General features: G+C 35.3%; 4 protein-coding genes across 7 annotated transcripts in view; 1 reads left to right on the top strand and 3 right to left on the bottom strand.

Annotated features, from left to right (window-relative positions):
- Positions 1-3,322: 3,322 nt before the first annotated feature.
- Positions 3,323-7,101, bottom strand: LOC108767801 (UPF0047 protein YjbQ). Its single transcript, XM_018517861.1, has 4 exons — positions 6,872-7,101; positions 6,179-6,477; positions 5,871-6,007; positions 3,323-5,504 (listed from the first exon to the last, which is right to left on the bottom strand). The coding sequence occupies exons 1-4, from the start codon at positions 7,015-7,017 to the stop codon at positions 5,289-5,291; spliced, it is 798 nt and encodes a 265-aa protein (XP_018373363.1). The 5' UTR covers positions 7,018-7,101; the 3' UTR covers positions 3,323-5,288.
- Positions 7,102-10,995: 3,894 nt separating this feature from the next.
- Positions 10,996-12,982, bottom strand: Chmp1 (charged multivesicular body protein 1). The gene is made up of 3 exons (XM_018517800.1): positions 12,692-12,982; positions 11,560-12,025; positions 10,996-11,364 (listed from the first exon to the last, which is right to left on the bottom strand). The coding sequence occupies exons 1-3, from the start codon at positions 12,711-12,713 to the stop codon at positions 11,250-11,252; spliced, it is 603 nt and encodes a 200-aa protein (XP_018373302.1). The 5' UTR covers positions 12,714-12,982; the 3' UTR covers positions 10,996-11,249.
- Positions 12,983-13,317: 335 nt separating this feature from the next.
- Positions 13,318-18,696, top strand: LOC108767769 (recQ-mediated genome instability protein 1). 3 transcript variants are annotated; one of them, XM_018517795.1, is made up of 10 exons: positions 13,318-13,507; positions 14,303-14,446; positions 14,529-14,732; positions 14,822-14,979; positions 15,068-15,358; positions 15,544-15,777; positions 15,857-15,998; positions 16,175-16,366; positions 18,377-18,472; positions 18,541-18,696. In XM_018517795.1, the coding sequence occupies exons 1-10, from the start codon at positions 13,388-13,390 to the stop codon at positions 18,682-18,684; spliced, it is 1,725 nt and encodes a 574-aa protein (XP_018373297.1). In that variant the 5' UTR covers positions 13,318-13,387; the 3' UTR covers positions 18,685-18,696. The 3 variants fall into 3 exon arrangements, with proteins under 3 accessions (XP_018373297.1, XP_018373296.1, XP_018373298.1); XM_018517794.1 differs by having other exon boundaries at positions 16,112-16,366; XM_018517796.1 differs by lacking the exon at positions 13,318-13,507 and having other exon boundaries at positions 14,382-14,446; positions 14,509-14,732; positions 16,112-16,366.
- Positions 18,697-19,307: 611 nt separating this feature from the next.
- LOC108767798 (DAZ-associated protein 2) overlaps positions 19,308-22,789 on the bottom strand; it is an 18,938-nt gene continuing 15,456 nt past the window's right edge. For both annotated transcript variants that reach the window (XM_018517851.1, XM_018517850.1), the window contains one exon: positions 19,308-21,144. In XM_018517851.1, coding sequence (XP_018373353.1) covers positions 20,965-21,144 — 180 coding nt within the window. In that variant the 3' untranslated portion in view covers positions 19,308-20,964. The remainder of the gene's footprint in view (positions 21,145-22,789) is intronic.

Genomic DNA, 22,789 nt, shown 5'->3' with positions numbered 1-22,789 from the left:
AATTTCAACCGGTTGAAACTCGTCTTATGGATAAGTTTACTGCTGTTTATATTTTTGTTAGAGTACGTAGATCTAAAGCAGTATCCTGATTGGCTCATTGGCTTAAGTTCATCTCTTAAGGTTACTATTACAGAAATTTTGTCTGCGGCAGCCCTTATGCGTAATGTTTCACCTTATATATTTCCACCATGATTCCTAGACACTTTCTTACACACGGCGACAAGTAAAAAACGGATGATGGGGGTAAATTTTACCCCCACAACCGGCTTTTCACCAATTAGCGTTCGGTGTCAAAGCGCTGTTACCTCTTCCACCATGCTTCCATCTCTCGCACCTCTCCATCGTAATTTGTTAAAAAAGACAGAAAAAAAGATAGAAAACAAAAAAGACAGAGCAATCAATCATTAAGCAAAAGTGTTCTTTTAACTTTCTTTGTATCGCTCAACAAAATGATGGAGAGATGGGCACGTTTAGCTGGCGAACTGAGTTTTGGACAAGCCTGTTTTAAAGTCTTCCCTTTCGAATAGTTTTATCTTAACATTTTATACGTAAAACGGCAATAATTGGTAATGTCGTATATATATATATATATAGATATATAAACATGCTATACACGTTTGTGTTGTAACAGTTCTTTATTTCTAAACGGTAGAAAATATTTTTACTTACGCAAGAGTGCAAAGAGGGAATGACGGAGCCTGCATGCGTTGCAATAATTAGATCCGCATTCGCTGCGCGCAAGCAGAAGCCTACGCTTAGAAACGAATTTTTTTATCTCTTTCACGGTAAATTCATTTTTGGCATATACAACAAGTGATCGGTGATTCTTATAGCTTTTACAATGCGTCAGAAGGAGCCCGAACTCCGAGAATGTTTTTTTTTTTTTTTTTTTTTTAAGAACTTTAGAAACAAAAATCCCATAAACAAAATTTCCAGAGATTCCCAAGAGTTGTCTACACAAAGAGAATTAAAAATAGTATTTTAATAGTATTTAACTAAATTATTTGCGAAAACCTGAAAATTCAAGTCGGCATAACTTAAAATTCTAAAGATTCGAGAAATTGCAGCGAAAATTCCAGGATATAATTTTCTAAAAAAAAGAAAAAAAAACCTGAAATATAACGACAGAAATTTAAGATTTTAAAAACACGATTCAAAAAGCCAAATAAAATCCAAATTTGAAATCCATGGCTCCCTACAGATCACGTTGAATATATAACATACCTCCTAAAATCTCGAGAATGCATCCTCATTTTGAGTCGAGCAAACCGTTATTATATTTACAATATGCATGTGTACAGATTAAAATCGCTAATCACCTTGTCTTAAACCACGAACTGGTTAATTATTGAATGAACCTAAAGTCGCAATTGTGAGGTCACACTAGGAGCAGAGAGGACCGAAGATAACGCATTTCATTTTCTCTTTTGTGCATGAGTCTTCTCCCCATGCCCTCGTGTTGCGTATGTTCAAAGGGGCGACGTACGATAACCTCGACAGTGTACCATTACATCACATTGCATTGGTTGCGTTCAACAGAGGAACCTAATCAGTTAGCGCGCTTAGCGATTCTTTAATATGATTAATTTCTACACTTAAATCCAGTGAAGAACTAAAGGCAAGAACCAGGGTTTGACGAGGTGGACCCAACCCAATAAAACCTGGTAAGTTTTATTGGATTGGACCCACCAAAAAAAAACAAAAATACATAAAACCTAATAAAATCTAGGTTTTTTCAAACCCTGGCAAAAACCAATCATATTAAGGAATCACTAAGCGCTAACTGGTTATAGTTTTCTCTGCTGAACGCAGCCATTATATTACATTTTGAGCTCCGATAATGTTTTTTAAGCTATGTGAACTGTATAGATAGAGGGTACGATCCATTTAATGCTACAAGGATGCTTCGAAGCATTTGATTGACCAATCAGAAGAATTTTGTTGATTGACCAACACTTATACTATTATATTTTTATTATATTGACACTTATAGCATTAAGTGGACTGTAGCAAGAGACGTACTTTACATTGACCTAGTTTACGTCGTACACTTGATACCAAGTAATATCTTTCTATTGAATTGTCTTAATTTCAGCGATACATTACGTGTAAACATATACATGATATGTGTATTTAATTTTTCATTGATGCATACTTTACCAATTTAGTACATTATTCTTTAAATATATTGCTAAAATTAAGATAATTTGATAGAAAGTTACAAGTTAATACGCGTATCGAGTGCTCGGTGTAAAAAGGGTTAATAAAGCATAGGTCCATTTAGGGTGCAGTTCTCTTGGCACTACAAATCTTTCGAAGTATTTGATTGACCAATCGGAAAAAGAATTTTATTGATTGATCAATCAAAAAATGCTTCGAAGCATTTGTAGTATGAAGGAGACCGTAGCCTTAATTATTTAATGGACGACGCGTATTTTTCTTCTTACACGCTTATACACGTTGAGAATTAACGACTAAACAACGACAACGTCTGTTCTGCCTGTCTGCCAGCCCGTTTGCTGCAGCAAGCTCGTAGTAAGTAGCAGTTAATAACATCATGTAAGTGTAAGTAGCTCTGTCGGTTCGTCGCGAAGACCCCTTCGGTTTTTTTCTTTCCGATAATCTTTAGAGCGAAAAAGAAAATACAAGAATCATGCATACTTATTCAAAGACTCGAAGCCTCAAGGGCTGAAAATGACTAGAACTTTTTACATTTCCAAGAGACCAAAGGCCAAAAATTCAAACTCTCCTGAAACCGCGCTATCTTTGCGACGATCCAACATTACAATTCATCGCAGTGCTGGATCTTTTAAAAACGATATCTTAGGTACTTCTGACCCCTAGAACAAGTGATCTTTTTGATAGTCGAGAGTTCATTGTGCCGATTCTTTATTAAGGTTCCTGAGTAGTCACTTCAGTCATATTGAATCGTGATGTCATAAGCGAAAAATGACACATTGATTTTTCTTTCATACCATTTGTAAATAAAGAGAATTTGGATGAGACGAAATGAGATCGTTTTAAAATGCTTGTAAAAATGGACAAAGACTCTCCTTATCTCCCCTAATAGTCAGTAAAGAGTCGAAAAAGGCTCGTGAAGTGAAAATAGGCTACGCATGCGCATTGAGTAAAAACTAGTAAACGCACTTTACGACTATTTACTGACCGTCAAGGGAGATAAGGAGTTTTTGTCTCATCATTTCATTTCATCCAAATTCTCTTTATTTACAAATGGCATGCAAAAAAAATCAATGTGTTGCTTATGACACATTTCTCGCTTATGACGTCACGATTTAATATGGCTGGAGTGAATGAGCCTTAAAAAAATGTCTTTAATATTTTAATAAATTGTATCTTGTAACGCAAAACAATTTCGCAATTTGCAAATATTTTAATGTCGGAAAATAATAAAATGATTGAGTTTTTCGTAACTCAATAGGGCAGTATATTATGGTAGCTGTAATATAACAAAAGAAAATATGATCGACGTTGATGCAATCGATTTTTCGAGCAATGCAACATAGCAATGTTGCTTTAATTGAAATATTATACAGAATGGTATAAAATTCGAACTTGCCTTTAGCAGAAAAATTTGCAAGGATTTAAGTAACAAGAAGTACATGCAATATTAAGTAATAATTTTTGAATATAGACATATAATTTGATCAAATCATAAGTTGCTAAAGAGTCGAATGAGATGTACGATATCAATGTATAATTTTTAGCAATCATTAGCACTATTTAACGCATGATTCAGAGGTGACTCTTACTGCAGTTCACGATTGATAAAATCTCTGAACTGTTGTATCAAAAAAATTGTTACTCGAAAAAAAGTATCACTTGTTATAACTTGTTATTACTTAGTTTTTCGCCAATTTTTCTCTTGTAGTATTTATATACTTAAATTTTTTGCGCACTCTGCATATGCGCTATAATTCACATAAGACTGTATAATCGCGCTATGTGTGCCCATGAAATATAACATATCCTATAACTTTATAGCGGAAACGCGCACAGGTAAGAGTATCATAGCCCCTTCTCCCCTTATATACATATACACACACCTCCAATGCGATGGAAACATCAGTATTCACGAGCAATTAATTTAGAGCTCCTAATCATTTTTAAAGCGGTTTAGAAAGTGCGCAACGCGTACCTTACACTCTCTCACTCTTGTTGATCTTGCTTTTTTAAAATCCCTCTCCTTTGTCTCTCGTTTTCGGACAGCTCAAAGATAGCAGAGTGTAAAAAAGGATACTGTGAGTTCTTGCACGGCTGCTCATATTCGTTAACTTTGTTTATACAAAAGATTTCCTAAATAAAGCTACGTAAATTCGGAGTATTGGACGCGTTTCCGGAATGCATAAATTTGTGTGTTCTTTCCCTTCATTTCTCTTTTTTCTCAAATTGCTTTCCTTAGAGTGTCTCGCTTTTTACTTTCTTCTCTCTTCAAGAACAAAGCGGAAGAGTGCTGGATATTCGCGTTTAATTCGTTTTGTTTACATGAGACACGTGCAATGCACGCATCTGCCGTGGCAGTTTTTTCTTCATCTCTGTTTTCTCTATCTCTTCATATCCATCTATTTTATTATTATTATTATTACTATTATTATTATTGTATGTTGTGAATGTCCAACGTGACAAATATACAAGCTAAACAAAATGCCAGAAATGAAGAACAAGGGAAGCATTCTGAGTTGTTGCAAAGATTTTAGCTTCCAAATTTTCGGAATATATAGAAACAGCTTTAAAAGATAGTCTTTTGTATCTTCAAATGCCAAATGCAAATTTTTTTATATCTTAATGTGACCATTTAAGAAAAGTTCCCTTAAAATGTGAGTTGCTGAGTTGTAAGGGTAACATCCAGGTTGAAAACCTTAGGTCGTCCCATGGATTCCTCTGTCTAGGAAACTTTTGCCGACTTTTGGTGACAGACAATCCCAATGGCTCATCATCACATGAATGAAGAAGAATGTTCATGCAAAACAATATCGGAGACACAAATAAAATCCTAAAGCACATACACGCGCGCACACAAGTCTTGAACGATGCACGATCTCCGGTCTGTTCACTCGATGAATGACACGAAACATCGAGGACACGGTTGATCGCTACTGACGGTGGTTATCCCCGAGCGATAGGTAAGTCCGCGAGGTATTCGGCTCATTCCTCCTCAATAGATTGTACTCTTAGAAGTTGACTAGGACTTAAAGCGGCTGCTAGCTCGAGTCGCTTGAGGTGGACGCACGCGGCTGACGCTTGCCACGCCTTCGGGGGTGCGAGTGGTCCTAGCTGCTGGTAGACGCGATAGGGCTAACTGGGCTCAAGGGACTGCGCGCCGAATCCCGCAGGACACCAGTCAATGTTACTACTAGCTTACGACTACCAGCGTGATCGCGATGTTCACCTAACCAAATGCCCTGCCATGTTCCCAGTGCCAACTTGCCGTCGGTGATTGGGATGCTCAATGATGAGCCCAGGAAACAAGCCTTCACATGCGCCGGCTGTGAAATATTCAGAAATATTCAGTATCGAGAAATATTCTATACCTTTTTTTAGTCACCTTATTCGTGAGTGTACAATGTGCGTGTGTATATATATATTTATATATAATCAACATTACAGAATTGATTCTCTTCTGCAAAAATTTTTGACCGAATCAATCTATATAATTTGGCAAAACATATGCATCATTATTTCAAAACTATCTACCAACACAATAAGAGAAAGACAATAACATTAGTTTTAACATGGGGTTATTTCCTACAAACAAATTTGGGTTTATACAAGGTTATTCGTTCAGTAGTATGTGACTTTGAAAGTATAATATTACTTTTTAAAAGAAATATTTTCAGAAGCATTATACTTACCATATCGTCAGGTCCTTCGCAGCTATGCCTGTACTCCAAACCTTCAGGGACTATTTTGTTAAGCATCATTTCCATATCGTCTCTCACATCTGGATCCCAGCTCTCATTTAATGCTAAACTAGCTGAGGTGTGCAGAACTACAGGAAAAAAAAACAAATCTAATGTTTATCGCATTACAGAGAAATATCTTGTTCGTTCCTTTTTATAATATATGTATTATATATATCGCAATAAATGTGAATATTAAAATTAAAACTCGATCTGTTAATCTATGAAAGCAAGTACAGGTCAGATAGTCAAGTACTCACTTTGGATATGGCAGAGACCAATGGAAAACTGGCAGAGCTCAGGTACCTGCCTGAGAATCTCCTCGGTGACTAGATGAACGCCCCGGTGCTGTGGTCTAAGATTAATTTTGGTCTGGAACCAACCGGATCCGATCTGAATGCCACGGTTGGAGGAGGCCATGGCTGCACGAAGGCGAACAGTGCAAAGGCAAGTAGAAAGGGGAGGAAAAGATTCAACGACTTCTTCGATGCACGCTAACCGTCGATGAAACAGCGCCGGTGAGTTACTCCAAGTGACTTCAAATGGCCGATGCGGAATCCTATTTGGCGATGATTTAGAATAATTCGTCGCGTGCGCCACGACCTGATCCGCCGAGCGTTCGAGCCGCAAAAGAAGAATAGGTTAGATTAGGTTAGGTTAGGGATAAGAAAGAAAGAGATATGGAGAAGAGATGGACGGAGAGAGCGAAAGAGGGAAGAGAAGAGTAAGATAAAAGGGAGGGGTAACGATTCGGGCGCTCAACGCACTGCGCGCACAAGCACGCGCGTCACACGAATACGCACACAGTGCAAGCTGCACCGACGCACGCACCGTACTCTACACGGGGCACTGCGGAGCACGCAAAGCATGAGGCCAAACTGGTTACTGGACTGGGCCGAGTCGAACGCATGCACGCACGCCTTATCACCAGTGTCACCACTGTCACCACTCACCTACATGCAGCGTTTGACAGACGGTTAACGGACGGCGGGTTCTGACGACTCGTGACGACTGCAACATCGCGAGACTGCGTCAACAGATGAGGCTCGTGAGAGGCGGACGGCGTACGGCGTGGAACGGCAACCGCATGCAACCGCATGTGCCGTGCCTGTCGTGCGCTGCAGGGCCCTTACCGAGCGATGGCGAGCAATTGCAAATGGCGGCGGACATTAACGGACGTGTACGTAATGTACGTATGTATGTAGGCATCAAAGCGTAGAGAATGGACTGCGCAATCCGTATGTCAAAATGGTCGATAGGGATGAGAGAGAGGGATCGTGGCAGACGGCCATTTCTATCTCTTTCCGTTCAATGGTGTAATGGGAGAGAGAATGAGAGGGAGATTGGCCGTCTCCCACGGTCCCTCTCTCTCATTTTGTCGACCACATTTGATACATTACTTAGATACGGATCGCGCAGTCCATTCTCTATTATGTCTTTGGTAGGCATCGACGAGATACTATTAAACGTACGTTTTTCAAGTATAAAAAATTGATTATTTTTGTTCTTATTTTAAAAGGTACATATTTTAGAAACATTTTAAGACCAGAGCGAGGTCGATATTCAAACTATTGACGAAGTTACAGTTGCTTTAATGAAATTAGTCGGGCCCATGGTGGAAGAGATAACATGAGGTTTGTTCGCGTCGCTTGCTCCAAATTAACCCAGAGAGTACTTGGATCACCGGTAAGATGGCGGTTGGAGCAGTTGGATTCATGTGCCCCAACGCTCGGTGACACGAACGGATTTAGGACAAGTTGGGACAAGCGTCCTCCAGAAAAAAAGCGTTGCTCTGCCTCATGGACCGAGATTAATTGTTCAATTGAACGCTACTCCCGTTAAAGTTGACTATAGAACATAGGTTAAGATATCTGTAAGAACCATGAAATACTTCTCTCAACACTACACATTCTCAATCATTACGCATGCGTGCGTAACATGCCCCAACCGCATCTTCTGAGGTGGATCCATGGAGTATGCTCTAACGCGACGCAAACATCTAGTCGCCATATTGGTTCTGGTGACGCGAACGTATTGGAGCGCGTTGGAATGAACAGGAACATATTGGAGCGTGCGACGCGAACAAACCTATGGTGTGTGCCAAAGACATAGAGAATGGACTACGCGATCCGTATCTAAATAATGTATCAAATGTGATCGACAATAATGAGAGAGAGATCGTGGAAGACGGCCAATCTCCCTCTCATTCTCTCTCCCATTACACAAGTGTCAATGGGAGTGGAAGGAAACCAAACTTGGCCACACTAGTCTGTCCAACAGGCCCCCCTTCACCCTGAAGCAAGACAGGAAACACCTACCGGAAAAGACCTTTAAGATTCGAATACCAGCTAGGGAGGACTGGCAAGATCCCAACTTCCTAACCAATCCAAACGTGGACGTATGGTGCACGGATGGATCGGGAGCAAATGATCGTTTTGGGGCAGGCATCTACGGCCCCAACGCCAATCATGAAGAAAGCATATCAATGGAAAGGCTGTCCACGGTTTTTCAAGCTGAGATACTTACCGTCTCAAGATGCAAAACTCCTGATCGATAGAAGAATCATGAAATGTATCTGCATCTGCTCGGATAGCAGAGCAGCTATAAATACACTTGCAAAAACCTCTACAGAATTGTTTGTAGTTTGGGACTGTATACAAGCCCTCGACAAACTATGGGAAACAAGTCTAGTTACCTTAGTATGGGTCCCTGATCACCAGGGAATACTGGGCAACGGGAGGGCGGACGGGCTAGCAAAGCTGGGGACAGAAATGGACCCGACTGAACAGACCGTTGGAGTTCCCTTCGTGCTATAGGTAAAAAAAAAAATTAAAGAAATGCTGGAGCGAACACTTAAACTCCTGAAAAGAAACAAAGGGTTGCTGGCGAGCCAAGAAGTTTATGGAATAATTCAATCTGGCCAGAACAAAAGAGCTGGCAGCAATGGGAAGAGAAAAACTAAGAATGGGCATAGGCCTTCTTACAGAACACTTGCCCCTCAGAGCACACCTATTCAATATAGGACTGGTCGAGAAGAAAAACTGCCGACTATGTGGAGAGGAAAGCAAGGACAGCGTGCACCTTTTGTGTCGCTGTCCTATGCTTGTCCTATGCTTGTCTATAAGAGATATAGATTTTGGGGCCATGTGTTTCTAACACCTGAGGATCTAGACGAAACAAAGATAGGGGACCTCATAAGCCTGGTACACAGAGCAGGATTGGGCTTGGTTGCACTACTTTGAAAACAAACAGGGAGTGACAATGGAACTTTAGAGATCTAGGGCATGTTAGGCGGCTACTATAGCCCTACCTGCATTACTACTACTACTATATGAACATGAAAAAATGTTTTTATATACCTATTTTGCATAAATAAAGTCTAAGAAAATTTCATATTAATATATTAACTCATTTCTTTTTTAAAAAATCCTGAAAATCATGTCATTTTTCGCCTTCCAAACGAGAGTAAAACTTAATGTTTAAAACTTTTGATCGAAGCATTTTTTAAAGAAATATTTCAGATAAAATTTACTTGTTTTTTATCGTAGACTCCATATATATAACAATTTATAGGAGAATTTGGAGTTATGAAGTACCCTTTTGCTCGGCTTCAAAGGGATAACTGAGCGAATTTTCGTTCACCTAGTTATAAAGGCCCCTCGAATACATGAAGCGCAATATTATATGCTTTGTATTCAAGTTAGGATTCTCTACGAATTAATTTAAACGCTAACAAATTTGGAACTATTACTTACATGAAAAAGATAAAATGTGCATCTTTGCTCCATAAAATATATATTTGTCCATATTATTAGTTATTTATTTTTGTAAATATGTACGAATATACATATATATACATATATATAGTTTTTGATTGTTACACTTCTACAAAAACTGATATTTTAATAAAAACAAAATGAAATGATACATTATATATTATTTTTTTGACATTATAAATATTAAGTAAGTACGTATTTACAAAGATACACTGAACTATTTCGTTATCCTTTTCCATGGTGATATTTCTGATACTAAAAAAGTTAAAATATGAAATATTAAATTTCTTTGTCTTAGTCGAAATTTTTCTTAGTTTTAGAATAATCTTCGAAAGAGAGAGTTAATGAATAATAAATATTTATTTCCTATTTGCATAATGTACAACTGATTCTTATAGTGAAAGCATTCCGTGAGATTGCACTTCACGATTACAAATTACATTAATAAAAAATGCAATAAGTTTATTGTTAAAATTAATCTTTTTTTTACGTTCAATTATTTTTTTTTACTTTCCTATTTCAGAAGCAGTGTTAAATAATCATGTATTTTAGTTAATTTTTATGGAAATCTTATAAAATCGAAAATCTTAAAATACGAAATCAATAAACCAATTATCTGGATTTGCTACTTCATCAATCTATAAGCCAGTATTAATCAATAACATTTTTATATAATATACTCACTTAAGTCTAATGTATGCCACATATAACTATTAAATCTAAAAATGTTTTCTCTTTCTTATTTGCTTTGTCCTAAAGTCCCGAAATCAATATGTGTAGTAAGCCTTGAACCTTAAAAAGTTGATTAGTCAGAATCGATTATTCATTTTATACTCATTCTTTTCAACTGTGATTGATTAATCTCTTAAGGCTTAAGGCTTATTACACTTATTTTGTGTTTCTTACTTATACTATATTAAAGAACTTATAGTATATTGAAGACTTATACTATATTAAAGTTTGTAAATGTATTATCATCAGAGATGCACCGGATATCCAAAAACTATCCGGTATTATCCGGCACTTTTTTACTATCCGATCGGATAGTCGGATATCGTTAATATCCGAGAATATATCCAGTTGAAATTTTATATCATTAAATTGATTTTTTATTATATAAATGTTCTGTAAATAAATATGCATACTCACAATGCTGTCTTATATATTGCTGCAAAATCACAATGTTTTTCTCTATAGTTATCATCTCTATTGATAATCGAACTCGAACGATAACATTAAAATCATAATTATTATCACTATTTTTTTCTCACAGTCGCTTTTTCGTTTTGCTCTCTTTTTTCTTGTTTTACTCAGCTTTTTTAAGACATTGTCTCGGAATTCGGTCGGATATCCAGAAAATATTGGATATTCGACTTGAAAACTTTTCTTCCCAGATGTTCGATGTTACAATATTTTGGATATCTGATATCAGATTTTACGATCCGGTGCATCCCTAATTCCGGTCATAAGACACCATAATAATTATAACAATATTGGGAATATATTACATAATTTATAAAATACCTCAATTATAATATACATTAAAGCAGTTTCACTATTCTCTAAGTCGTGCTAATCTCTGTGTTAATTCATCTTGCTCCTGGCTTACTGCTGTTGAAGTGCCAATACTGCCAAGTTGACCCGATGGAAGTTCCATGTTCAATTCCAATCTGCACAAAAATAAAGTCAGGTAATTTTATAACTATCCAATAAATTTTTTTAAGTACAGTTCAAAGAAATAAAAGTTTTTGTTGCTTTAAATAATATTTAAAATAATTCCTCTTTGCATTATATATAAGACAGGAATTTAAGCTCTTTACTTAATAATAAAAAACTTGAAATAACAATTAGAAGTAGATTCTTACCCAGCTTCGTCTGCAACTTGCTGCATCAGAGAATCAACATCATTCTGGGGTACATTAGTAGTTGTGGTTTGCGACATAGCGTTCTCCATGTATGAACTTTGCACATCCAGGTCCTCAAATTGACTCTCAAATTTGTCCATAAGTCCAGAGATCTTCTCTAAGTTCATTGATTTCATAGCAGCATCCATGGCTTTGACAACACCAGCCATGGATTGAGTAACTTTGCGAGTTGTCAATGCAGTCTGCACTCTACTAGCTACTGCATCTACTCTGGCGCTCATTCTAAGATAATTCAAGGCTTGATTCTTCTGTCGAATTGCATTTTCTGCATGAATGCGAGCACCCTCCATATTACCCTTTTGTATGGCCTTCTTGATCTTTGTCTTCTCTATCTTCTCTTCCTTCTCGCATTTTTTTGAGTTTCTTTCTAATTCTTTTACCGCGAATTTTAAATTAAATAAGTTCTCTGTATTTTTTGCTATTAAGGAAATTTTTAGTATGACTTTCTTTGTTTATAAACTGGTATAAATTATAAATAATTTGATTTCAGGAAATAAGAATTACTATTCCATTACTTTTTATAATAACAATTTGATAAAATTTTGCATACAATTTTATACGACTATGATAGTCATAAATAAAGGTTGAGAAAATCACTTAGAAAGGTAACTTGCACCATTACGTATTTACTTACTGAAAAAAATAATTTGTAACCAGTAATGAGTTACAAGTCATGACTAAAACACGAGTTACAAATGCCGAGTTAATTTCTTCAATAACAAGTGAGTTTTCAAACTCATTACAAGTATAACGATTGAGCGACTTTCCAACATTAAATATTAAACGTTAACGTTAAATGTTAACGTTAAATGTTAAAATGACAAGATAGACAAAATCATATTTTGAATATAAGATCAGATTGAGTATCACCTACAATCCAATTTATGCGAGTACATCATCAAATGTTACAAATATATGTATAAGAATAAATTTAAAATTTAGAATTTTTAGATTTATCAAACCTTGTTAGCATATCTTGAAAACGCTTTCATATTAATTTCTTATTTGGATTTAATTTCATGAGAAAAAACACAACAAGATTTCGGTGCATAATTATAATTTCAAAGGATACTTTCCATCTGAGAGACGGACATAGCTGATTGTTCGGCCCCCGTTGTGATGAGAATACAGTTCTAACCTCGAAGATAAAACGGATTGGCAAGATTTAACGCTGATTGTTGCCGATATCGTGTAACGTATAAAGTAGAAAAGTAGCACGAATTTGTCACAAAAAAGTGCGAGGGTACACACAATGACACTTTACGTGGACTTGAAGAAACGTAAAAGTGCTATCTTTTGATTGACATGACGAATCCTCATCTACTTCTACACGGAATATAGATAATAGGAGGCCAAACTAGCTTTGAAAAGTATGGTTAAAATCAGGTTTCTGAATTGGTATGGGTGGTGCTCGGCAGGAGGCGTTTGAATCGCAAAACTACCATATACGCTTATGCTGGATTCACACTGCATCCGATTTGCGTCGTACGACTTTTCAACCAATCAGAAAACAGGATTCCGATGGATTTTGGTCGCGTTCAGCAGACTCAACTTTTGTGGAGCGGAGCCGTGAGCGCTCGCTACTATTGGATGATCTAGAAGAATACACCAATAGCAGCGAGTGCTCACGGATCTGCTCCACAACAGTTGAGTCTGCTGAACGCGACCATTATGTTTATCACGGAAAAGCATGCGATGAGCGTGAATCTATTGTAGTAATAAAAATCAATATTGATTGGAAAAATTGTGGACTTGTTATCACGCTAAAATGAATGAGAATTTGCTGAGACGGATAAAAAATCAATTAAATGCAAAATTTTATGTCATGAATGACGCGTGGCTAAGAGATTGCGTTGAATTTTTTATTAAGGACAAAGTTTCTCATGAGGTATGTTACTAATTATTGCCAAATGTTATTGAGTGCGTTTTGTATAATGCATTAATTAAACTCTAATTTGATGAACGACAACGATAAAATGGTACATTATGTATAAAGCGAAACGCGTCGATTTTTATTGTTTTACATGTATCTTTATTAATTAAAGTTAAGGAATAGTAACATGTTATTATTTTGAATCTTCTGACGAAGAAACGTTGAGCGAGAGAAATGTTTTATTATAACTTGTTAACTCTTACCTCATCAAATGAAATTCCTTATAATTTGTGCTTTAATAAGAATTAAAATTACAAATATAAAAGATACTTAATAATTTGTCACTTTGTACTTGGTTTAATGCTTGATATTTAAAAGATATTTAAAGGATATTTAAAAGATACTTAATAATTTGTCACTTTGTACTTGGTTTAATGCTTGAAATTTATTTGTATGTGTGAAATCGGTTTGTGAAAAATAACAGTAGAAAAGAAAGAGAGCTTATTAATTGTTAAGCAATATTGAACGACTGAGTTGTTAAAATTCTTTAACAATTCAATGATTCAATGTTAAAGAATTGTAACAACTCAGTGGTTCAATATTGTTTAACAATTAATAAGCTCCCTTTTTTTTCTGTTATTTTTTATGGACTGATTTCGCATGCAACACAAATATATTTTAAGAATTAAACCAAGTACAGAGTGACATATTATTAATTTATAATTGTTGTTGGCAATATAGATAATAATAAAAACTCTAATTCTGTTAATATTACTCAAGGCAATTAACTTCTATTGATTATTGTTACAGATGACAGATAAGCATATTTTCGAATTTGTAGAGGGCCAATGGCAACTGAGTGATCTACGGGAGATTAATAATGAAAATGGATGTTTGCCAAGGAATCTGGCTCAGCAGACACATATTGTATTAACTGGTACCTATATCCTCCAGGTGAGCTCTTTGTAGTATTCCTATCATAGCATATATTTTTTACCTTGGACATCCAAATGCAGATCATCCAGTATAAGTATAGGTAGACAAGATGTATGATATAGCGAGCTCCAAATATAAGCAGCTTTGTGAAATTCGTAAAATCGACAACCAGAACTTAGAAGTAAAGGAAGAAGAGCAGCCGATAGAGTGGCAACCCAAAGGTAGAAGAATGATGCAATTTTGTTTAACTGATGGAGTGCAGGACGTCACTGCAATAGAGTACACTCCACTTAAACAAATAACTGTATGGCTTTTTGCATTGTTTCAAATGAATGCAAACTCTCTCTCTCTTTTTCTCACCCAGATTATCAAATTAAAAATGTTTCTTCACAGGATATATTACTTCCTGGCTACAAAGTAATGATAATTGGCCCAATCCACTGCAGACGTGGTGTTATTCTTCTAGAAGATGGCAAGTACAAGGAAGTTGGCGGAGAAGTGGAAACTTTGTTGAAATCCAACGCGCTAGAGAATGTCTTGGCAAGAGCTTTGTAAGATTTGATCCAATTTTCTTCGAGTTTGCTTTATTTTTCACTTTGGCTTCAGCCTTTTAATTTCTATGTCTATTCAATTGTCCAGAGGAGAACCTGAAAACCCCGATCCATATAATGACAATGGATTATCCAGGATCATGAATCAGAATGCTCAAAACACAGCATCTAATTCTAACAATGACAATTTTTTTGATGATGACTTTGAAGAAGCTGTTGACTTGGAAGCAGTGACAGCAATCGAACAACGAAGCCAAGAAATTAATGCTGTTCAAGAAAACTTTAGAAATACGTGTGATCGCAAACAAGTAGATAGGAAAGAAACGAATGAAATTATGGAAACGTTGGAAGATATAGACTTTGAACCCTTAGAAGATTGGTAAGTATTAAAGACAGTTTCTTAATATGAATTTAATTCAGGTAACAATTGATATCGTTTTTAGTCATATAAGGATTTGCTTTAAAATACACAATTTTTCTGATTTATAAAAGTAAATTTTACCTGCTGTGTAGTGTCCTCTAATTTTACTAATTTTACTGTAATAATTTAAGCAATCATTCCAGGTCCAATAATTTTCCAACAAGATCTTCATGGATATCGCCGTCACAAATGAAGACTAAGAAAATTGATAAGGATGATAGAACGACAGTTGAACAAACAACTTCTGTACTCAATTTTCACAGCAAATTATCGCTTTCTACGAAATCTATTCAGAATCAAAATTTTTCAGAATTTCCTGATGATGATTTTGACTTAGATGATTGCGACATCATAATTAAGACAAAGGAATCACAGAGGTTCTTTATCCATCTCAATGCATCTTCATATTATTTTTGATATTTATCTACTATTTATTTTTTTATTCAACTTTTTTAGTCAACAAAGTGAAAATCCTTTAATTAATAAAACCAAAACGTGTCACTCGTTAGAACTGCCTACGAAATTGACAAATCGTAATGCTCTAATAGAAGTTAAGAAAAGTACATCCATAAAAGCGGCACAAAACGAGAAATCAGTGGTATATAATATTTATAATTTAGTATTTTTTTTTACTACGAATGATTTTTACATTTTTTCTTTTTTAATTGAAACTGCTCTCTCTTCTTATTTAACTTAATAATTTTGCCAAAGGTAAACACTTCGAGAGTAATACAGCAAGTACCTGAGACTAAAACTATTTTTGATTTTATCAAGCCTCAACTAGCTCCAAAAATCTGCGATGTCTTGCGCGATGTCTTACGCGAGCCTATTACGGAAAAAATATACAAGACAGTGAGAGGTCAGGTGAAGAACCATTCAACGTTAACGAAACAGGGTAAATGCTGGTCGGTAACAGCACTGATCACGGATTACACTTCCAGTGTAGAAGTTTGTTTCGATTCTGAGGTACGTGTGAGATAAAATTATTTCTTAAGGCTTTTTATTGCTTTTTATTCCATTTATTATGGTATTGGAAGAGAGAAATCGTGAGAATCTTTTTCTCTCATTTCTTAGTCTACGACAAGAGTCCTGACATCAATATCTTTATACCCTCGGGAGGTCGCGGTATATCTGAGAAATACATACAAAATATATTTATAAATGTTTTTAAATAGCGACACCATTTACGTACTGGATAAACAGTAGCTGTTATACGAGTTATTAAGACAGTTAGGATTATATTACAATGTCACAGAAAAATATAGTTATGACGTAATGTGGGAGTATTATTATATCGGCTTTTATTATTGTTAAAGAACCCGCACTAATATGAAATTGGGTCCCGGCGAAATCAAATGGTTTTCACATATGTTATAGCTTATGACTTGTTAAAGAAAACGTATAAGTTTTAGCGCAAAAAAATGAACAGTTTTTGTGTATGATTCACCTATAGTCGCTGAAATCTGACCATAAAATACTCAACTTTTAAACGGCTAATCTAAAATGGATAAAATTATAATGTTTTGAAAAGGTCTTAATAAGGACTATATAAAAATGGAAGAAAAAATAGGGAGTCTCACTTAAAAAATCCAAGTTGACTTTGCCCTACTTTGGCGACGCCACCCAAAGTCAAAATGGTGAAGCCAGCGGCTAGGCCTTTTTAAACTCTACAACTTTTAACTGAAACATTTTTTTATAAAATTTATAGTTTTCCAGATATTTTACTGTTTCGGGACATTTAATGTTCCTTATATGATTATATATGGTGCTACATATAATTATATATCCCACATATAATTACATACTATCATATATAATGTCCAAACATGTACACATGTATAAAACGATACTTTGGTACGAAATATGTAATACATAATTCCCAGGATCTGAATGATGAAAATAACTTAATAAATAATTAAGAAACAATAAATTTTTTATTAAATAATTGCATAACGCATACGCACGCATGAACACGCATGCACACGAGACCAGGCCCCTACCATATCTATGTCGTTGATCCTGGATTACACTACGGAAATACACTACGTATTCTGTAACAAAGTATCGTTTTATGCATGTGTACATATCTTGCACATTCTATATGATAGTATGTAATTACATGTAAGTTTCATGATTGATATCCTGAATAACATTCGTTAAGATCAAGGTCACTGGAGATTGTTTCTCTTATTTTCATTTTTACGTAGAAATAAATTTTTAGTGCAAAAATGAAAATAAGAGAAACAACCTCCAATGACTTTGAACGTCATGAACCTGAATAACATTCAAGAGGTTTTAACCGTCAGTCGGACACCTTGCGTAGTGCTATATTGTCGACGGTACTGTAACTTTCAAGCCTTATAACTCGAAAAGTACTTCATGAAAAAATATTTTATTATAGTGTTTTGGAAAGCTCTCGAGGTGTGTTACAAGAATATGCAATGAAAAATAGGTGGTTCCACTTAAAAAATTCAAAGTGATATTGCTCTGACCTTGGTGACGCCACCCAAGGTCAGATTGATCAGATGACTTGTTGAGAATTATTTTATTGTTTATATTATTCTTAGCATTTAGTTTGGCTCGTAGCCCTATTGTTTTCATTGTTTTATTAGAAAAATATAAATTTTGATAAATTGTACATTGAGAAAAATTTCTATTTGAAAATGGACGAACTAGAAGAGTCCGATCATATCAATAAGAATTCTGATTATCTCAACTAGAATTATAATAAATTCTGTCAGAAAATTCTAATTTTTCCATTTTTAATCAGAATTGTAATTAATCCAATCAGACTTTTTTTCAGTGTTGTTATTGAAATAAAACATTTTCATGCATTCATATTCTTTTTTTTGCGAAAGATACAATATTTATTTAAGGTATTCGTATTTCTCAGATACACCGTGACCTCTAGCGTTATATTAAGGATCGTAATCTCGAGAGTTGATAAACGTGAATTACTGAAATGCTTTTTTTTAGGTTCTGGAGGGTTTTCTCGGATTCACCGTACAAGAATTTTTGCAGAAAAAGAAACTTGCCAAGTTAGATCCACAAGTAAAAAACGAACTAAGATTGGTAAGATGGATATATATTCATGATATAGTAATTGTTAAGGATAAATTCTGTCAAATTAAATTTTTCAGAGTCTACGCAAAGCACAACATGACATTCAGAATTTGGATGCATTGTTGAAATTGGAATTGGTTCAAGGTCAAATGCCCAAAATCGTTGGTATCACGCAGTTGACTACACAACAAAGGGAAGACCTTATGAAAAGATCTGCATGAAATATATAATATAGAGAGATACTTGATAATTTTTCAGAATTTAAAAATACTTGATATTTTTTATAAACAGCATAATGCTCAGAACTATAAATAATAATCGCAAAAATTTTTAATTAAACTAGATTTAGGAATTAATTTAGAAAATATGTTTGTACAATTTATCATAAATGTTATTTGTAATAAATAAAACAATTCAATAGTTAGCATCAAGTGAAGATACGATGTCACTCTCCTATATGTTCTATCCTATTTCGGATATTTATCTTAAAATCTGATTTAAAATATTAAAAATTAGTTTCTTTATGTACTTTTACGCATAAAGAAATTATCCCTGAGCAAAAGAGAACAAATTCTGATTAACGAATTGCATGATCATAGCATTTATTAACTAGTACATACAATTGATCATCGCGCAGTGGTACATTTTTGTCTCAACTCATTGTTTATCCTCATTTACTTTTCTCTCTCATTTATTCATACTTTTTTGTCACTCACACGCAGTATATTTTCTCTCGCATTCTTGTTTTCTCACTCATTCAACGTGATAACAAGTTCACAATTTTTCAATTAATATCGTTTTTTTTTTATTGTTACAATATTTACGCTTATTGCACGCTTTTCCGTGATATAAAATTCATTCCACTTTCTCTCTCTCTCTCTCTCTCTCTCTCTCTCTCTCTCTCTCTCTCTCACACTCCCTCACTCCCTCTGTTTTCTATTTTCACTCTCTCGAGATATAAAATAAATTGTTGAAACACATCGCACCGATGATTCTGTCTCTAAGGAGGATCTGCAAATAAATTGTTTAAATAACAATAATTTAAATATAAATATCAACGCAATATGTCTCGTGAATTTCTACAATTGTCGACATTGGGCTTCTCTCTTTAGTCTCTCCTTATCCTTGATCCTTTCCTTTCCGTTTTGATAAGCGCAACGACAATGTCGTTTCTTGTCAGTGGCATCAGTCTGCCTTTCGTTGATCTAACTAAAGTTTGTCCTTTGTAAAATAACATTCTCGCAATAACTATTATCGTAGGAAACGCACATTGACTGCTTCGAGCCTTCGGGTCTTCCGACACTGTAGAACTCCCGAATTCGCGAGTTACCGAAGACACAGATCCTCGGAAACTTACATATGTATGTGATGATCTTAATATTTTATCTTATCGGAAATGCTTGATCGGTGTAATTAAATTTAAGAAAATTTAACTAAAATTCTCGAATCTCTGTAACCTTAACTAATAGAAGCCACTAAAGTTAGATCCTGGATACCTTGAATCCTGGGAAAGTCGAGATCATAAATAAGTCACTACTTTGTATCCTTCAACTAGAGCTTGTATCTTTACGTGTTCTAATGCCTTATATCATAGCAATTTGAGTCTCTGAGTTCGCAGATCTATGGATTCTCGGAAACGCTCTAATCCTTCAAAATTGAGATTATTTTGAAATTTTCTATTCTTTAAAATTTCAAGTTTTCCGATTTTTAAAATCTCAGATTTATGAAACTCGAGATTTATATTTTTTTCGGTTCGATAATTAGAGCAAACTGTAATGATTGATTCTGGTTTTTTGGGGCCTTTCGAATTTTAGAAAATTTTGATCATAGAAATTTGAAATTTTCAGATCTATGATATAATAACGGGCGTTTCCTCGAGTCGTCGATAATCGTGGATTCTTGGTATCTCGGATCTCAGGCTTTCACGAAATTTTCGGATCTTTACAGATCCTTCAAACTCGCATAATGCTCTCTCATTGTTTCCCGACTTCTCTACAGAATGATGAGCTTTCGAGGAATTAGTTTTCGAGGATGTTCGACGAGCGTCATGTCCGAGTCTTCCTCGGCCGGGACGATTTTCTGCAGTTCAACAGTACATGAGAGGCGCAGATCGATCACCAAGACGGCGGCGATGTCCTTGAGATCATTGGATCGCTTTTATCGATCGCAAATATCGCCGTATATGAATCGCGTGGGAACTCTCACGGTTGCTGCCTTAGTATCATGTTAAAATGTGTATTTTATATTATTGTATGTGTGTATAACGGTGTGTGTGTGTGTGTGTGTTGTGTGTGTGTGTGTGTTGTGTGTGGGATCAGTCCGCGCACACGGTATACTAATAGATATCGATGGAACTGCCAGAGATGAGAAAAGCAGAACGCTAACGGAAATTTACCTACATAATCTCGTCGTTTCAACAATACGGCGCTTCCGACAGTTAATGTGGCGTGTACATGAGTGTATGTTTTCTGCGTGTATTACGAAAGGTGGTTTTAGGTGGTTTACCAAAAGGTATAACCGCCCTCCGTTCCTCCTCCCAGGAACGAGCCCTTCTTTTGCGAGAGGGCCACACTATGGCCGGCCATCGCGGCCAACTGCGCAGCATTCGCGGCCACTCCGGGTGGCGGTGGTGGCAACACCGGTTGCGAGATGCCGTCGAACCGGGTACCGTCAAAACCATTCTGTGAAACAAATATTGGGAATGTCAATAATTAAAAAAAGATCTTGGAGATGAACTCCGATATCTTTTTTAGGGCCTTAGTAGAAAAGCTGACTTATAATTTTAAGACAGTGTTTTATGACTTACGTCTTATATCTTTAGTAACAAAAACTGTCTTATATAAGTAATCCAGTAATCGTTGCACTTCATTACATGATAATATTACAAGAATATGCATGATACAAAACAATTTAAACAATATGTGTTCGTCTTCGTTTTTGTTTGACTTGCACAATAATTTCAATAATAATAGAACTACTGGGGTGCGTTGACATTAACGTTAATTAGAACGTAAAAGAACAGGCCATGCTTAGCATCGAGACACTACCGTAGAATCTCCAGATTCTGGTAATGTTTGGTAATGTCTAGTAAATATAATTAGAAATTTTTTAGATCCAACAGAAAAATATTAAACAAATTTTTGTACTATAATCTATCAACCATTCTAGTTGTAAAATCTCAAGTCCTGTCATAATAATTTCCAGAAATTTTGCTTTGTTTAACCGAAATGCATTTTTAACCATATATACATCTTGTTGATATAAACAAACCATTTTTCTCAGTGCAGTGTATGCAAGCTACGAAGTAGTGCATAATAAATACAGAAATCATGCGTATCAGTATGCCGGTATTCATACCCTGATAGCAAAACCTGCGGAGACAGATTTTGAACCGAGTCTGTTACCAATTTCTAATTGTAGAAAGGTACCAAATTGTATACAGAATTTGTATTATCTGACATTGTCAGCAAATTACTGCCAGAAATATAACAAAGCCTGTTAGACATCCTATGTCAGCAGATTGATAGCAGAAACCGAACAAAGTCTTGTATAACCTAACGACAGATTGATAGCAGATTGAGAACAGAATCTGATTCGAGCAGACTTTGCTCGGTTTCTGCCACCAATCTGCTGGCATAGCCTTTCAACAGCCTTTGTTGACAAATCCATAGCCAAATGTGGACATAAAATCTGATGGAGTTTGCTGCCAATTTGGCTCCAAATTGCTAACATTTTGCTATCAGGGTAGTTAATTCTTATATTTGAGATTTATCTTAAGTACAATTTTAAGATGTTATAAGCAAATTAGAGGGCTGTAGCATCTTAAGATACTACTTAAGACAATCTTACAATAAGAACAAACTATGAATACCGCTTATAGAGCATGGATTGCATTCGTATTTAAGTAGCATATCAAATGTGGTCAACAAAAATGAGAGAGAGCATGAAGATGTCCAATTTCCTTCTCTTTCTAACACATTGTGATTGGCTGAATAGAAAGAGATAGAGACTTCGCGTCCTATCTCTCATTTTTATCGATAAATGTTACACACGAATGGTACAGTCCATGCTCTATGTCTTCGGCATTTTAATGTATGAATGTATTTTAGAATGCATCAGAGCAAGCATGCATGTATGCTTATCATTCAAGAAATCGAACATCGTATGATTCCAGCTTATTTTATAACAAATTCATTCATTATTTATATAATTATTTATGAGATATTGTGTGATTTTATTGCATGTTTATTGAATTCGTTCATAAAACATCTTACAAAAATACAAAACTATAATAAAATGAATATATTATTCAAGATATATTATTAA

The sequence above is a fragment of the Trachymyrmex cornetzi genome, unplaced genomic scaffold, assembly GCF_001594075.2.
Source record: "Trachymyrmex cornetzi isolate Tcor2-1 unplaced genomic scaffold, Tcor1.1 scaffold726, whole genome shotgun sequence".
Taxonomy (NCBI): Eukaryota; Metazoa; Arthropoda; class Insecta; order Hymenoptera; family Formicidae; genus Trachymyrmex; species Trachymyrmex cornetzi.
This window is presented reverse-complemented; position numbering and strand designations above follow the sequence as displayed.

What these genes read in the sequence shown, in the direction of transcription:
- LOC108767769 (XM_018517794.1), top strand. Translation starts at nt 13,388, where the DNA reads ATGAATGAGAATTTGCTGAGACGGATAAAAAATCAATTAAATGCAAAA. An exon ending in CACAAAACGAGAAATCAGTG is followed by an intron (nt 15,999 to 16,111) that starts GTATATAATATT and finishes ATTTTGCCAAAG; the next exon opens with GTAAACACTTCGAGAGTAAT. An exon ending in AAGTTTGTTTCGATTCTGAG is followed by an intron (nt 16,367 to 18,376) that starts GTACGTGTGAGA and finishes GCTTTTTTTTAG; the next exon opens with GTTCTGGAGGGTTTTCTCGG.
- Chmp1 (XM_018517800.1), bottom strand. Translation starts at nt 12,713, where the DNA reads ATGTCCGTCTCTCAGATGGAAA. An exon ending in GTCCGTCTCTCAGATGGAAA is followed by an intron (nt 12,026 to 12,691) that starts GTATCCTTTGAA and finishes CAAAAAATACAG; the next exon opens with AGAACTTATTTAATTTAAAA. An exon ending in CAAGTTGCAGACGAAGCTGG is followed by an intron (nt 11,365 to 11,559) that starts GTAAGAATCTAC and finishes ATTTTTGTGCAG; the next exon opens with ATTGGAATTGAACATGGAAC.
- LOC108767801 (XM_018517861.1), bottom strand. Translation starts at nt 7,017, where the DNA reads ATGCGGTTGCATGCGGTTGCCGTTCCACGCCGTACGCCGTCCGCCTCT. An exon ending in TGGTCTCTGCCATATCCAAA is followed by an intron (nt 6,008 to 6,178) that starts GTGAGTACTTGA and finishes TTTTTCCTGTAG; the next exon opens with TTCTGCACACCTCAGCTAGT. An exon ending in GCGAAGGACCTGACGATATG is followed by an intron (nt 5,505 to 5,870) that starts GTAAGTATAATG and finishes AATATTTCACAG; the next exon opens with CCGGCGCATGTGAAGGCTTG.